General features: G+C 42.3%; 1 protein-coding gene across 1 annotated transcript in view; it reads right to left on the reverse strand.

The window, feature by feature from the left end:
• The window catches only part of FER (FER tyrosine kinase), a 294362-nt gene that overhangs the window by 87642 nt on the left and 191454 nt on the right, over positions 1 to 15266 (reverse strand). Inside the window, exons 15-16 of the mRNA XM_068247417.1 lie at positions 15190 to 15246; positions 3946 to 4061 (exon numbers count right to left, since the gene is read on the reverse strand). Of these exons, the coding sequence (XP_068103518.1) occupies positions 3946 to 4061; positions 15190 to 15246 (173 nt within the window). The remainder of the gene's footprint in view (positions 1 to 3945; positions 4062 to 15189; positions 15247 to 15266) is intronic.

The raw sequence follows: 15266 nt of genomic DNA on the forward strand, positions 1-15266 counted from the left end.
TATTCCACCCACTGGGCCTAATACAGTCCTGTTTTCGGAAGCACTTAAACAGCCAAGAAACAGTGAGATACAGCTTGAGATAAGGTTTTACTACATGACAGTTCAAAGGATCATTATTTCTGTTATAGCTTAAATGACAGAGTGTGGTTTTAAATCTGCAACTGTAACAGTATGATGCAATGTTATAAAAATAAACTATATAACTGAAAATAAAAATATGAGACTCTTTTCTTTACTGCTAATGTTCTGTTCATTATCCCTACTACACACACAATTCATTATATCATACGTTTTTATTTTTTTCATTTCAGGTTTGCTTTAAGTCAAGGTCTGAGGTGGCCCCTTTATTACTATGCCACTAGCAGTATTCAAAGAGAAGAGACCCAGCACCGTCTTCAAGGGTATTCAAGCTCTTTTTATTTTTAAGGCATCAAAATAGTAGAGATAGGGCAAGTCAATGCAACGTTTCGAGAGGAGCCTCCTCTCTTTATCAAGCTAACAAGCCCTCTGCGTCAATACAATTCCAGTCAGCCTTAACTGCTTGCCGACCGAATGACGGCGATGGGCGTGACGGCAGCATCAGCCCCGGGACCACCTAACGCCGATCAGCGTAAGGTCCTTGGGGCTCACAGTGCAGGAGATCGCGCGCACCCCTGGGGCACTAGAGAGTGATCGGCTCTCATATGCAGAAGCCTATGACAGCTGATCGCCAGGATTGGCTGGCTGGGGGGAGGGAGGGGTTTGAGAAAAAAAATTAAATAGTAAAAAATAATAAAAAAATTAAGACAAATTTATAAAAAATAAACAAACATGGGGGGGGGGGGGGGACTAGACCCTACCAACAGAGAGCTCTGTTGGTGGGGAGAAAAGAGGGGGGGGGTCACTTGTGTCCTGTGCGGCCCTGCAGCCTGGCCTTAAAGCTGTAGTGGCCTATTTTAAAAAATATGGTATGGTCTTTAGGGAGGTTTAACACTGTGGTCCTCAGGAGGTTAAAGGACATCCAAGGTGAAAATAAACTTATCAGAAAAACAATTGTATCTATCTTCCTTCTCCTAGAAATGACTTTTTTAGATATGCCGTAGTTTTATTTTATATTTAAATCTAGTTTTAAAGTTTATACTGTTTCATTGTCTCTGCTCAATGGCACCTTCATTGCTCAAATCTATGAATTATTGACCCTTTTTATCTCTTTCCTGCTCTCTGAAGTGAATTTACTGACGGGAAAGGGTTTTAGTGTTTTATGGCAGTAATTGCTTATCAGTGAGGTTATGCTATAGTCTGACTCCATCCCGACCTGGACAGAAACTGTCACTTGCATACCTGATGTTTAACTTTTTCAGGCAGAGAAAGAAAAAAAGGAACACAGCCTAGTTATCTGTGTGCTAGGCACTGTACATACACATGTCTATCTCATCATGTCACCTTGGCTGTCCTTTAAATAGTGGTTGCTCCACAATGACCTGGACGCCCTGTTGCCGACCAATCAAGCTAGGTTCCTAAATCCAAACATTCCCACTCCTCCAATCGCCTTGCAAAGGCAGCTGGAGTAGCAATCAGTAGGGGCAGGGCATGTCCTAAATAAAAAAAGAGTAGTAAGGATTGGTTAGCACTCCAGCTTCTCAGATGAGCAAATATTTTATTCTTCAATCATGTGTCAACACAAGGTTAACAATTGTTTCGGGGCCAACAATGGTCCCCTTCATCAGAACAGTGCAGACAAACCATGTTACAAGTGATACACCTTCTTAAATATACTAACAAACAACAGTAACTCCCACATTGGAAGGAGGCACCTCCCCTCCAATTATGGACATAAACAATCAATTTCACAAGATCTATACAAAATCCATCAATGCTGCGTATTATATCATGATCATACCTATTATCATAAGTCATGAAAATGTCCTGCTCGCAGAGCAATGTATTTAGATTGCCAAACGGTTCCTACAAAAGTTCACACATGCCCCTGTCACTCAGCCCACCTTTGAATTGATTGGAGCTCAGGCATCCGCCGTAGCAGCAGGAACACCCGCTCTGACCGTTACTCCGGTCTCGTGAGCCTCCCGTGTATGGTCTCCATGGCAACCACTATCCCAGAAGGCCAAGCGCGGAGAGTCTCCAATCAGCGCTCGCCGGGTAGGGGCAGAGGCTCCCCACGTCAATGCGGGCGGGCCAGTCGCTCAGCAACCAAAGGACGCTAGATGCGACTTGCCCGTGCGTGGTGCCGCACAGCGCAGATCAGAGTGCCATCCTCCCACGTCGCTGACGTCAACCAGAGCGTCCTGGTTGCCATAGTAGCCACCACGTTCGCTCTAGTGCATCCGCAACATCAAACACACCTAAAGGAGAACTCTACAGATGGGGGGTCCCTCCACATACACAAATATGTCTGCAGGGAAGTTCACCCATAAATCTGCAGGAAAGGCCACACCGTGGCCAAACAGAAGCCGTCTTCATTCAAAACAATGTAAGGTAACCAAACGTGCAGCGCGCGATGGCGCGCCCCCGTGGCCCACGCGCGCACACACCCCGGCTCTGCAGTACAATGATTGGTTATGGGGACTCTCCAGTCCCCAATAACCAATCATAGTATATCAATACTGGAATGGAAGCAGCGCTGAAAGGGAAAAATCGCGCTGGTGTTTCAGGGGTAAAACCCCTCAGTTGTGAAATCCTTAATATTGTATTGTTATTAATGATAAAATGATAAAATACCAACAATAGCTCTCCCTCCCAGACTGGCAGTGGCATGAAGGTGCACCTTTTTACTGAAATTTAATTCACAGGATAAGACTGCCAAGAAGTCTAAAAAAAAACCAAAACATTTTGCAATGATTATTATTTTGGACGCTTTTACAGCTTGCAAAGTAAGCTGAATTTGTCATGATAAATGACTAAACTAGTTCCTCGTTTTCTAGTGACTACAGGGGAGCGCAGGCAGCATCATTATTATTTTTCCTTAAAAAATGGTTTTCAAAAGAGCCGCAATGTCCAGAGGATCATTAATATGCATCCCAATTACATCATGAAGCATTCTGTCAGATTTGTCTACAGCACATGCAATAAATAACGGTCTTAATTCAGCCCACACTGTGAAAGCGAGAAGATAATTAATTAAGAGATGCTTATGGAAACAGGACAGCCTCTTGCTCAGCAATAGCTATAATGCACACCAACAATGCAACGTTTGTCACTGGCACTCTATTTAAGAGAATCTCTGAAGTGAAAATAAACTTATGAAATAAGATTTGTATGTGTAGTAGAGCTTAGAAATAGAACGTTAGTAGCAAAGAACAGAGTCTCATATTGTTTCTAGTACTGGGAGAGTTAAGAAACTTCACTTGTTATCTATGCAAAAGAGCTGCTCTGCGCTCTCTGACCAGTTTAGTCGGCTACAGGGAGATTCTGAAAAGTTTTTCACTGCAGGGAAGTTTAAAGGGCCATTCGCTCTGCTCTGTTTCATAGTATAAAATACAGTGTGGTTTGTAAATTGCAAAAATGATAGAATGTTGCAATGCTATGAAAAAAAGCTATATGCCTGCAAATAAAAACATGACCTCTTTTTGCTACTAATGTCCTATTAATTACCCGTACTACACATACAATTCGATTATATCATAAGTTTAATTTTTTCGCTTCAGTGTCAAGGCCCATACACACGTCGGATTTCCGTGAACGACGGGTCGTTTGAACGTCCCGTCGTTCAGTCGTTCGCCTGCTAAATCGGGCGTGTGTACAGACTGTCGTTCGCTTGATAAGAGTGAGTTTGAGCGATCCGGCGGGCGGATCGCTCAAACTCACTCTTATCAAGCTAACGACAGTCTGTACACACGCCCGATTTAGCGGGCGAACGACTGAACGACACGACGTGTGTATGGGCCTTAACTCTGTTTTTTTGTGATCTCACCATTATTTGCCATATTCCCCAACATGCAGTGAACTCACCTAGCTTCAGATAAGAATTTAATCTTCAGTTCCTGAGGAAGGTCTTCTTTACATGTTTTCACAGCAACTGGTGTTTTATCTTTTAATGTTCCTTTGTAAACTTCACCAAAATTGCCCTACAGAAGATTAACGTTACAGCCAAATTAGGAAGTATGCTCAAGAAAAAACAAAGAGCCTGTTTTACAGCAGAAATAATAGTCCGGCACAGTGAGATAGGAAAAAACAGTAAAGAATAAAACTAAAGCCAAGCCTGCATATGTTATTGGTAAGACAGCTGCTATGTCTGGCCTAGAAATCTATACACAACTCCTGCCCAACCTATATCTCAGACCTGGTCAGCAGATACACACCTGGCCGCCCACTTTGCTCCTCTAATGACTTTCTAGCCACCCCATGCATCTCGCAGTCCTATGCACAGCTACAGGACTTCACTAGAGCTGACCCCATCCTGTGGAACTTTCTACCACTACCCATCAGGCTTGCCCCCTCCTTCAACACCTTCAAACAAGCCCTCAAAACTCACCTCTTCAAGAACGCCTACCCACCTCAACGCTGCCCTAACTCTCTCTGCCAAGAACCTCTCGACCCAGCAGTCTTCCTTTCGTCTCTCCACTCTCTCCCTCTAGATTGTTAGCCTTTGGCAAGACCCTCCCTCCTTGTGTATCATACTTGATTGTGTAACACAATAATGTGAACTTGTATTAATTGAGACTTCTACTCTAGTGTATGATCTGACACTGTGTGTCTTGTTGCTTATTACCTGTACTGTGTTGTCTGTTCCCCCATTATCATTGTCTGTAACCTTGTACAGCGCTGCATAATATGTTGGTGCTATATAAATTCCCAAAAATCTAATAATAATGATGACGCCAACAATTTTATATTAAATACTCCTCAGAAGTGTACTTAAATACTTAAATGACGTCAGCAATTTTAATAGTTATATGAACAAAACTACCAACAAGTGTAACAGATGAATCCCTGCAAAGTGTTGGGTTATTTAAAGGAATACTGTAGGGGGGTCGGGGGAAAATGAGTTGAACTTACCCGGGGTTTCTAATGGTCCCCCGCAGACATCCTGTGCCCACGGAGCCACTCACCAATGCTCCGGCCCCGCCTCCGGTTTACTTCTGGAATTTCCGACTTTAAAGTCAGAAAACCACTGCGTCTGCATTGCCGTGTCCTCGCTCCCACTGACGTCACCAGGAGTGTATAGCACAAGCCCAGTATGGTCTGGGCCTGAGCAGTACACTCCTGGTAATGTCAGCGGGAGCGAGGACTTGGCAACGCAGACGCAGTGGTTTTCTGACTTTAAAGTCGGAAATTCCAGAAGTAAACCGGAGGCGGGGCCGGAGCATCGGTGAGTGGCTACGCAGGCACTGGACGCCTGCGGGGGACCATCAGAAGCCCCGGGTAAGTTTAACTCATTTTCCCCCGACCCCCCCTACAGTATCCCTTTAAGTGTTTATTTCTGGCTAAAGGAGCAAGGAGAAATCAATTCTGAGGAACCCAAGAAGAGATATTAGGGTTTCACATCTACATGAAAAAGAATTTAAAGCGTAACTGTTAGGCATAATATCTAAAATCAATTCTCTATAAGTAGCTGTTCTACAAGTAAAATGGATGCTAAAGAGGCAATATAAAAGTCTAAAATCAATCTTACATTTTTGCTGATTGATTTTTATTCCTCATGCCCCCTGGTTCTAATGTGGTACGCAGAGTAGCAACTGCAAAAGAGAAGTGACATCACATGCAAATTCAGCCTTGTTTGGCTGAAGTCTCTGTCACTCTCGTCACTGCCAGCTGCTAGGGTGCAGGAAGGGGGGCCAGAAGCTGTCCCGACACTGTCCTCGACCCTCCTCCTGCAATGTGCCATATCCGCGCTCCAGCCGCATCTTTCTCCCCCTGCATGTCCCCTCGGCATCCCTTCTCCTCCCCGCACTATTACAGAGCAGAGCGGGGACGGATAAAGCCAGCACACAAAGACTCACCTCCTTATGGTTCCACACGCTGGAGTTCCCGTCTATACTCTCTGCACTGCCTCCGGTGGTAGTGCAGAGATTATGCACTGGAACTTCAGTGCTTGGAACTATTAGTAGGTGAGTCGGTCTGCGCTGCCTTTATTACTCCCCGCTCTGCTCTGTAATAGTGCGGGGAGGAGAGGGGATGCAAGGGGGAATACGTAAGCATAGGGCATCCAAGATGGCCATCACCAGAACCAGAAGTCACTGGATTTTACAAACGTTGTAAAATCTGTATTAAACAGTGGACATCGCAATACATCTGTTAAGTAGAGCATATAATTATCTACTTGCTTATGCGGTTTTTTTTTATTAATGCATTGTATGGCTAACAGTTGTTCTTTAAGAAGGGAATGGTTGAACAAACATAAAATTCATGTACGCAATTCAGCGGAAATGACACCAATACTTAGTAACTATGGCCCACACGCAATTAACTTTTTCTCCTGACTTTTTTCATAGGCAATCATTTTTCATTGTTATGCAAAATAACTTTTCAGCACTTCGCAATTGTCACGTACCAAAAGTAAATGAGAGAGTACTATCAACATTCTTTTGAGTATTTTTTTTGCTGGTGATTTCAAAGGCATTTTGTTGACAAAGTGTTTCTCAGGAGACTTCTCCTGAGTTTTCTCCTAGGAGGTAATTTTGAAACCACCAGCAAGAAAGTGAATACTCAAAATGATTTTGAGAGTACTTTTTCACCTTTATATAAAACAAAAAGGTTAACCCAAAGCCAATTCTCTCCCAATCAACTAGATTAAAATTTCTGGGAGTGATCACTTATTTTCTCCAACAGAGAATATGCCAAAGGTATCACTCGCTACTGTCGCACTTGATTTGATACCTCCCAAAACGAAAATATTTTTTGTGCACCCATACAACTTTGAGCCATTCTTACCCCAAAATATTTAAATACTTTGTGTGCACCCATAGAATTTTGACCCATGCAATTGAAATTACGTTTTTTTTATATAAAGTCTTAAAAAAATTTGCAAATCCAACCAACGAACTCACTCTGCCAGAAAGCGGATTGGCTGGATTATATAGCTCCATCTATCTGGCAATTGTCAGTTCACCACTTACCTACATAAGTTACTAAAATGTTAATTTACTATAAATACAGTCAAAAGTCTGTGGCACTAAAGTAGCAGAGCATATAATTCAGCGCTGTTCAACTTCATGGGCAGGGGCATGGCAAGCATAAGGATTTTTAACCTAAAGGGGGCGGAGTATAAGCACAAACAAGAGATGAACATGCTAAAGGATGGGGACTGACACAAAAAACAGGCGCCAAGCAAGTGTGGACCACCTGTTAGACAGCACTGATATAATCCACGTCACATAAGCATTTAATCATTCAATGGTCTGTAAGTCAGCCATTAGTAGGCATTTATTTCAGATCTTCAGTGTAGAGACCTGTACCCACCTTGCGACTTTTCCGACGATTTTCCCGACCGGCGATTTTTTCGATTGACAAGCAGTCATTCTGCGTTCTCACAACGTGGGTACAGACGGATGATCATGTGACTGTCCTTTAGTATCGCACAGCAATAACAAACATCATGGTGGATCGGATTTAAGATCCCTGCCGACTCCTGCGCAAAGTACCTCAATTGCTTTAAGTCACATTTGCACCCGTGTGCTGTCATGTGGCATTGCACATGTCCGGCGGCAGGAAGCTGGATCAGGAAAGCTCGTTGTCAGGGAGACATCGCTGGATCCATCTTCCTTTGTCGCTAGGTGAGTATTCAGCCTTTGAAGATCTGTTCTTTACTTTAGTTTTAATACAAAAATTTTAAGTGCGTTTCACTTTATGTTTTAGCATGTAATCTTTCTCTTGCATGAAAAGATCATTAAAAAGATGAAATGATCTCTGACAAAATCAGAAGACAAATAAATCTGAGGCACTTTTTTATCTGCATCTAAGCAAGTTGTAAAAGTGACTACAGATCAGCGTGATTCACGGTCTTAACAGAAAATCACACATGCCTGGTAGTCATCCATATCCAGTTCAATTTTCATTTGCAAAAGGGTGTCAAGCCAAAGCATGACTTATTGCCAAATAATGAATGTAAAAAGCTCATTTGAAAAATACTGGAGCTTCCAATGTGACCAGTAGTAAAACCAAAGACATAACTGCAGATTGAAATGCAAGAGATAAATAAGGAGAGTGTCCAGGAAAAGAATTATCAGGAAAGGAGTAATGGTAAGTAAAAGAATAAGGATTCTGCATTCTGCTTGCATTAGCTAAACTGGAAGCAGGTGACAGAATGTAAAATCCTCATCCCGTAAGAGTCTATTTTATCCAATGATGTGACCCAAATTTTAAGTTTAGGCTTGTTTTAAAGTGAACCTGAGGTGAGAGTAATATGGAGGCTGACATATTTTTTTCCTTTTAAACAATAACAGCTGCCTGGCAGCCCCGATGATCTATTTAGCTGCAGTAGTGTCTGAATAACACCAGAAACAAGCATGCAGCTAATCTGGTCACTTCTGACAATATTGTCAAAAACCCCTGCACGTTTGTTCAGGTTCTATGGCTGAAAGTATTAGAGGCAGAGGATCAGCAGGACAGCGAGGCAACTGGTATTGCTTAAAAGGAAATAAATATGGCAGCCTCCATATAACGCTCACCTCAGGTTCACTTTAACGTGGGGTAGAAGTTGCTCTCCATGTTCTGACACCCTTTGTAAGGCAGACCTAATAAAGTACTAAGCAACCAGCCATCATCGTTCACAAATCTAAAGTGTAATAAGGTATATCTGATTGGCTGCTGTGGGCAACTACTGCATTATGGCACGAGATGTGGCCACTCAACTTTAGAATGGAGGTGCAGAGGAATGGAGGGGGCTGGGTAATAAATGGGCACAGTGGCGTAGTGGGTAGTATGTTTACCTTGCAAGCACTGGATTTATTGCCTTGAGGGTTTTGAATTCCAGCTAGGGCATTAGCTGCAGGGAGTTTGTATGTTCTCCCCCATGTCTGTGTGGGTTTTCTCTGGGCACTCCTGTTTCCTCCCACATCCCAAAAACATACAGATAAGTTAACTGGCATTCCCATCAGTTTGCCCTAAATTACAAAGGGCATATGACTAAAGTAGGGATTAGATTGTGGCCCCCCTCTGGACATTTGGTGACAAGACTATAAACTCTGTGAAGTGCTGCGGAAAATGACAGTGCTATATAAATACTAAATAATAGTCAAGGGATAATACAGTTTTTTTTTTCTGCCAGAAGTTGGGTTTTAAGTTCATCACTTAAAGTTCCCATTGCCACTGCAAACATCCTATTCTCTACTTGTGTCAATGCAGCTTCTTTACTAAGAGTACAACAGGCATATCTCACTACCCAAAGGTTGTACTGGTAAAACTATTATCACACTTTGCCAGAAGGCCTGACCATTCATGTACAAATTGCAGGTTCATATAGAACCTATATAGAACCTGTAGGAGCTCTGTATGGCTCTTTAATTGACAAGTTTGGGGATCGCTATAAAACTGACAACGTGTAATGATCTATACAAATGTCTACTTAGCATACAACAGCCTGGTCAATGGTCGGCTAAATCCTGCTTCAAGGGTCTTTGCTGATCCCCCCATATATATCAATTTTGTATACAGGTCGCCTATTGTGAACCAATTGCATAGGCTGCTTAGCTATTATCACATATGTGATCAAGAACACATATAAATAATAGTAGTTTTCAACACCTAAACGTAAGTATACAACAGATATGGCTGCTGTATTGTTAAACAGCCAATCTATTCCTGGGGTGAGTAGATGATTGGGGCGGAGGCATCTTGCTCTATTTAAACTGGCCACAAACTCAGCTCTGACTTGGGCTTATTGCTGTGGGAATTTTTGTCGATTGGTGGGGGGATTTAAGCTGTAAATGTTGTAAATACTTTATGTGCACTATATACTCCTGAGGACGCCCTGATTAAGGGGCGAAACGATCGTTGAGTGGCACCCTATATGTCATACACATTATGGTCACGATATGCACCCCTTGGACTGTTTATATGTGTACCCAGCCACCTTCTATGAAGGCGTATAGACACCTATTGACCCCTATGGGGCCTATACAACAAGTGCTAACAGGAATAGATTGGCTGTTTAACAATACCCTTTATCTGTTGTATACCTACGTTTAGGGTTGAAAGCTACTTTTATTTATTATGTGTTTATGTGTTCTTGATCACAAACGTGATAATAGCTAAACAGCCTAGGCAATTGGTTCACAATAGAAGACCTGTATACAAGATAGCTACACCCAATTGTTGATATATATGGGGGGGGGGGGGGGGGCGATCAGCAAAGACCCTTGAAGCAGGATTTAGCCGACCATTGACCAGGCTATTGTATGCTAAGTAGACAATTGTATAGATCATTACGCATTGTCAGTTTTATGGCAATCCCCAAACTTGTCAATTAAAGACAGGGGCGTAACAATAGCCCCTGCAGGCCCCTCAACTGCAGGTGGGCCCGGAGACTTACAGGGGCCCGCACACGCTGACTGCCTGCATAAGCCGATTCTTTGCAGAGAAGAGCAGGCAGTGTACAAAGAGTACAGGCGGCACACAGGGGCAGTAAAGAGGTAGCCTGCAACGTAGCTGGAACACTGTCCCTGTCAGAAACACATATCCCAACAGTCCCCGGTCAGCATCAGAGCCACTTGCTACTTCCCTTCCCTCACAGGAAGTTAGATCCTGCCAGTAGCTTGCAGTGGAGATGGTCGCTTCTGCTGAATCTATTCCTCTGCCCTCTGATGCTGGCCGTGTGCATGCCGGGCCAGGTTGTCAGAGCAGCGTTCCGTTCAGTGACAGAGCTGGGAAGATGCCTATCTCTCCTGCACTGTGGTGTCGGGTGACACAGGGAAGGAGAACACAGTCCATGCAGGCTCAGCAGAGGGATGGGATCATGTGCAAAGGTATGCTTCATCCCTGCTGTGCCCTGCATTTTACTGACATTGTAATGTAGTAGCAGTGAAAAACACACTCACTCTCTCATTCACTCTTTCTCTCACTCACACACTTACTCACTTTTACTTACTCACTATCTCTCACTCACTCTCTCTCACTTACTAACACTCACTCACTCCCTCTCACTTACTTATTCTCACTTACTTATTCTCTCTCATTTACTCTCTCACTTACTCACTCTCTCACTAACTCTCGCTCACTAACTCTCACTCACTCATTCTCACTTACTCACTCCCTCTCACTTACTCATTCTCACTCACTCATTCTCACTCACTCATTCTCACTCACTCATTCTCACTCACTCATTCTCACTTACGCTCTCTCTCTCACACTCACTCACTCTTTCACACTCACTCACTCTTTCACACTCACTCACTCTTTCACACTCACTCACTCTTTCACACTCACTCACTCTTTCACACTCACTCTTTCTCTCTCTCTCACTTACTCGCTCTCTCTCACTTACTCGCTCTCTCTCACTTACTCACTCTCACTCACTCACACACTCACTCTCTCACTTGCTCACTCACTCACTCTCACTCACACACACACACTCTCTCACTTACTCACACTCACTCACTCTTTCACTCTCGTTCTCTCTCTCACTCACTCACACTCTCTCTTACTCATTCTCTCTCACTCACTCTCTCTCTCACACTTAATCACTCTCTCTTTCTTTCTCTCACTCACACTCTCTCTCTTACTCACTAACTCTCACACTCTCTCTCCCCTTACACTTAACCCTGACCTCTATGCCCTTATGTTAATCACTTCCTGATATACTAATACGGGGGTCCATATTGAATAGATAGTGCGGGGGGTGGGGGGCCCCATCCAAAAATATTGCAGGGGGGCCCAATGATTGCGAGTTACGCCCCTGATTAAAGAGCCATACAGAGCTCCTACAAGTAGGGATAGGTTCTATATGAACCTGCAAGTTGTACATTAATGGTCAGGCCTTCTGGTAAAGTGTGAAAAGAGTACATCTTGCTTAGGTTTTTTTCTAATACACCCAGAAATTCAGGATAACACATTCTGTCTGCTGCATTATGTATCCTTGGGAGAGATTCCACATTAGCAAAACATTATAGCCATAGCAGTGGTCTGTCAACTTAGGAAATAGGGACGCTGCATTGCTGCACTACTGAAAAGAAAGGAGTGTGGCTTAACCCATTTAACAAACCAAATAACGCTTGTCAGTTAAATGTATATCTAAAGAGAACCTGAGATGTGCCTCAACAATAAACATACTACCTGAACTGGTTCCTTATTTTTAAAGATTTTTAATTTTGATATAAAAAAATGTTAAATGCCCTCAACCCCAGCAGTACCTCTAGGAGTCACAGCACACTACCAAGTGCCATGCACGAGAGGACCCGAGCTGTGCCCATGCTCACAATGTCCTCTCACCCTCTGCAGCCGTGAAAGCAAGCATGCAGGAGCCGGGGAGGGGGCATGACAGAAGCCAGAATGGATGTGCTGAGAAATGTCCTTTCAGCTAAGGACGCCCCCATCCTGCTTCACATTATCATTACCTATGGCTGCTTCCCTGAAAGCAGGAAGCAGACACACTGATGATTTATTGCAGGATTAGTATTAGCCGTAACAAAGAAATTATTTTTTTTTAACTAGTTTACATTCCAGGATGTAAAGTCTACATCCTAATTAGTGCTGCTGTAGGCTTCAGGGCGTAGAATCTACATCCTGCATTAAAAATTGCCACCTGCTTGTGCATGTGGTCGGGCATGCTTGTGCATGTGTATGATCTATTAAACGTGAATGATTGCTGCTAGCAATAGCAACAATCCTTCATAAAGTTGTGCAAAAAAAAAAAAAAACCAAAGTGACCTGGTCCCAATAAAATAAAAAGTGCTTTTTTTTTTTTTTTTTTTAGCCCCAGTTAAGTTTTAATGTTACCCCTAGCCTACTAACCCATTGCTAACCCCTGCAATACCTATACCCGATTACAAACTTTTAATGACTGCCGTCTGTAGAGATCGGATGCAATCGCTAGCCAGAATGATTGGGACCCCAAAGCTCTACAGATGAATCACTCTGCCGCTGCCTAGCGATGCATCTGTACAGCACTGTGGCCCCCAAACTGCTGCCCTAGCGAACCCATCCAATCGCCACAGACACGCAGGCTGGGGATAATGGTCCGCTACATGCTCAGCTATTAATAAAATATGGCATATGGGGTATCACTTTAACCAGAAAGGGTCAAAGAATTCATTTGTATGCATTATATAACCGTGGAACGTGTCATGTGAAAATTAGGAAGGGTGACAAATGAAAAAAAAAAGTGTATTTTCTGCATTTGCGCACAATTTTTCTCCATAAAATGACTATGAAATAAAATAGTTCAAAGAAAAAAAACATTACCCAAAGATAGGCTAGACTAGAATATACTGAAAAGCACAGTACATTATGTATATCAGTAAGATGGTATAAGTGATTTAAGTTACTGCCGTTTCAAAACGACACAGCTAAAGTGTCAAAATGACAGGAAACTTAAGGTGGTAAAAACCGTGGAACGCAACCTAGTTAAAGGTTATTTTGCCATTGCTTATTTTTTAGAGCAGAGAGGAATTTCTGAGTTCAGGTCCGCTTTAACAGACAGGCGTTCACAGTGATGATTACCTTTATACATTTATCTGTAACTGTCTTAAGGAAGTTGGTGTAGATCGAAAAAATGTACAATTTTAAAAGAAAATGTTGCAGAGAGAAAGACAGAGGGTGCCGATCCTGACCTTTTAAAAATGCCAATTTCCTGGCTGTCATGCTGCTCCACTGACTTTAGTACTTAACGAATCACTGACTCAAAAAAACGCTTCTAGATCTGGTGTTCTGCCTCCAAAGCCTTGTTTTAGGTCACTTCTCAGGAAATTACTAAAGCCGGAAGGATGAGAGCACCAGACACCAGACAAGCAACTGATTTTAATACCAAGCAAAAACAACCTACCGTATGTAAATCTCTCAGCAAATTTTCTCTAGCAAGTAATATTTTCCTGGTGTCAAATTGCCAGGACAGAAGTGTATGAACACTGCATGAAACAGAATTCTGTTTTAACAGATCTTTCCATACAGAAATAACATGTTTTTTTTACTGAAATAGCCTCACAGATAGAGCAGACTAGATAAAGTCTGCTCTTTGTGAGTGGCATCAACATCAACACTACTTCCTGTCCTCTGATTTCACAGAAGTTTTGCAATTACATCGGGGAGCTGGTGTTCACTGAACCACCCCTATAGACCTTACTCGGATTAGTCATTACTAAGTTACACATGCAAACTTTAAGATAAAAGATTTGGCATAAATATGTTATGACTACAGACAGATGCAACCCTATTAAAATGGTATGAAACTCAAATTTGTATCTTTGGTCTAAAACATTAAAACACCACATAACGCAAATAGCAAAAAATATAGGTTTTCCAAGTTAAAGTTCAAGCTTCTTATCAGACTTTGTTCAGCTGTTTGTGCAGAGTAAACAGATATGAAAAGCTTCTCCTGTATCCAGGGGTGAAGCAGAGAACTTTCTCTACTTCATTTGCTCAGTAATTACAAGACAATCTGATAATTGTTTTAAGCTGTGCTTAATGTTTTAATGCATAGGTGACATTTTGAGTATTATACCAAATTTGTAAACTTGTTCTGGATTATTACGATCCAATCAGAAATCTTTACACAAGCGTACCGCAACAGGGGTTGTTAACTCACTTTGATACTTCCACCTTTGCGGTGGTCAGAGAAAGTATCGGAGAGCTGGAACACAAAAAGAAGCGCAGGGGTCAAAGGAAGCAACAAGGGTGAGTTAACACCCCTTGCCATAGTACGCATGTGTAAAGATTTGGGCTTGGATCAACAGAATTCAGAACACAAACACTATTCAGGAACAGTGTTCACTTCTTAAGGAGATTAGTTACTGTTATTATAAAAATGTTCATTCAGTGATGGTCAAGAGCCTAAAAAAATGAGTTTAGTCATGGTCAGGTGCTGTAATAAGGATATTTTCCTACATACTGAATATGGGGTATGCATAGAATGATACAATAATTTTGTTTATGATATTATAAAGAATACAGGAAGAGAATAGGTTCACTGCTATACACATCCTATAATCCATACCATACACAATCCAATCCTATATCCATACGGTAATGTAATTTATTTAAGGAACATGCTTAGCACAGACTTATGAAAAGTTTTTACAATCAGAATTAAGCCTTTAAACTTACTTTGCCCAGTAATTCTCCTAGAGTCACATCTTCATGATTGAGAATCCATTTTTTATCCTGCAAAAATAACATCATCA

This window comes from Hyperolius riggenbachi, chromosome 1 (genome assembly GCF_040937935.1).
Source record: "Hyperolius riggenbachi isolate aHypRig1 chromosome 1, aHypRig1.pri, whole genome shotgun sequence".
Classification (NCBI taxonomy): domain Eukaryota; kingdom Metazoa; phylum Chordata; class Amphibia; order Anura; family Hyperoliidae; genus Hyperolius; species Hyperolius riggenbachi.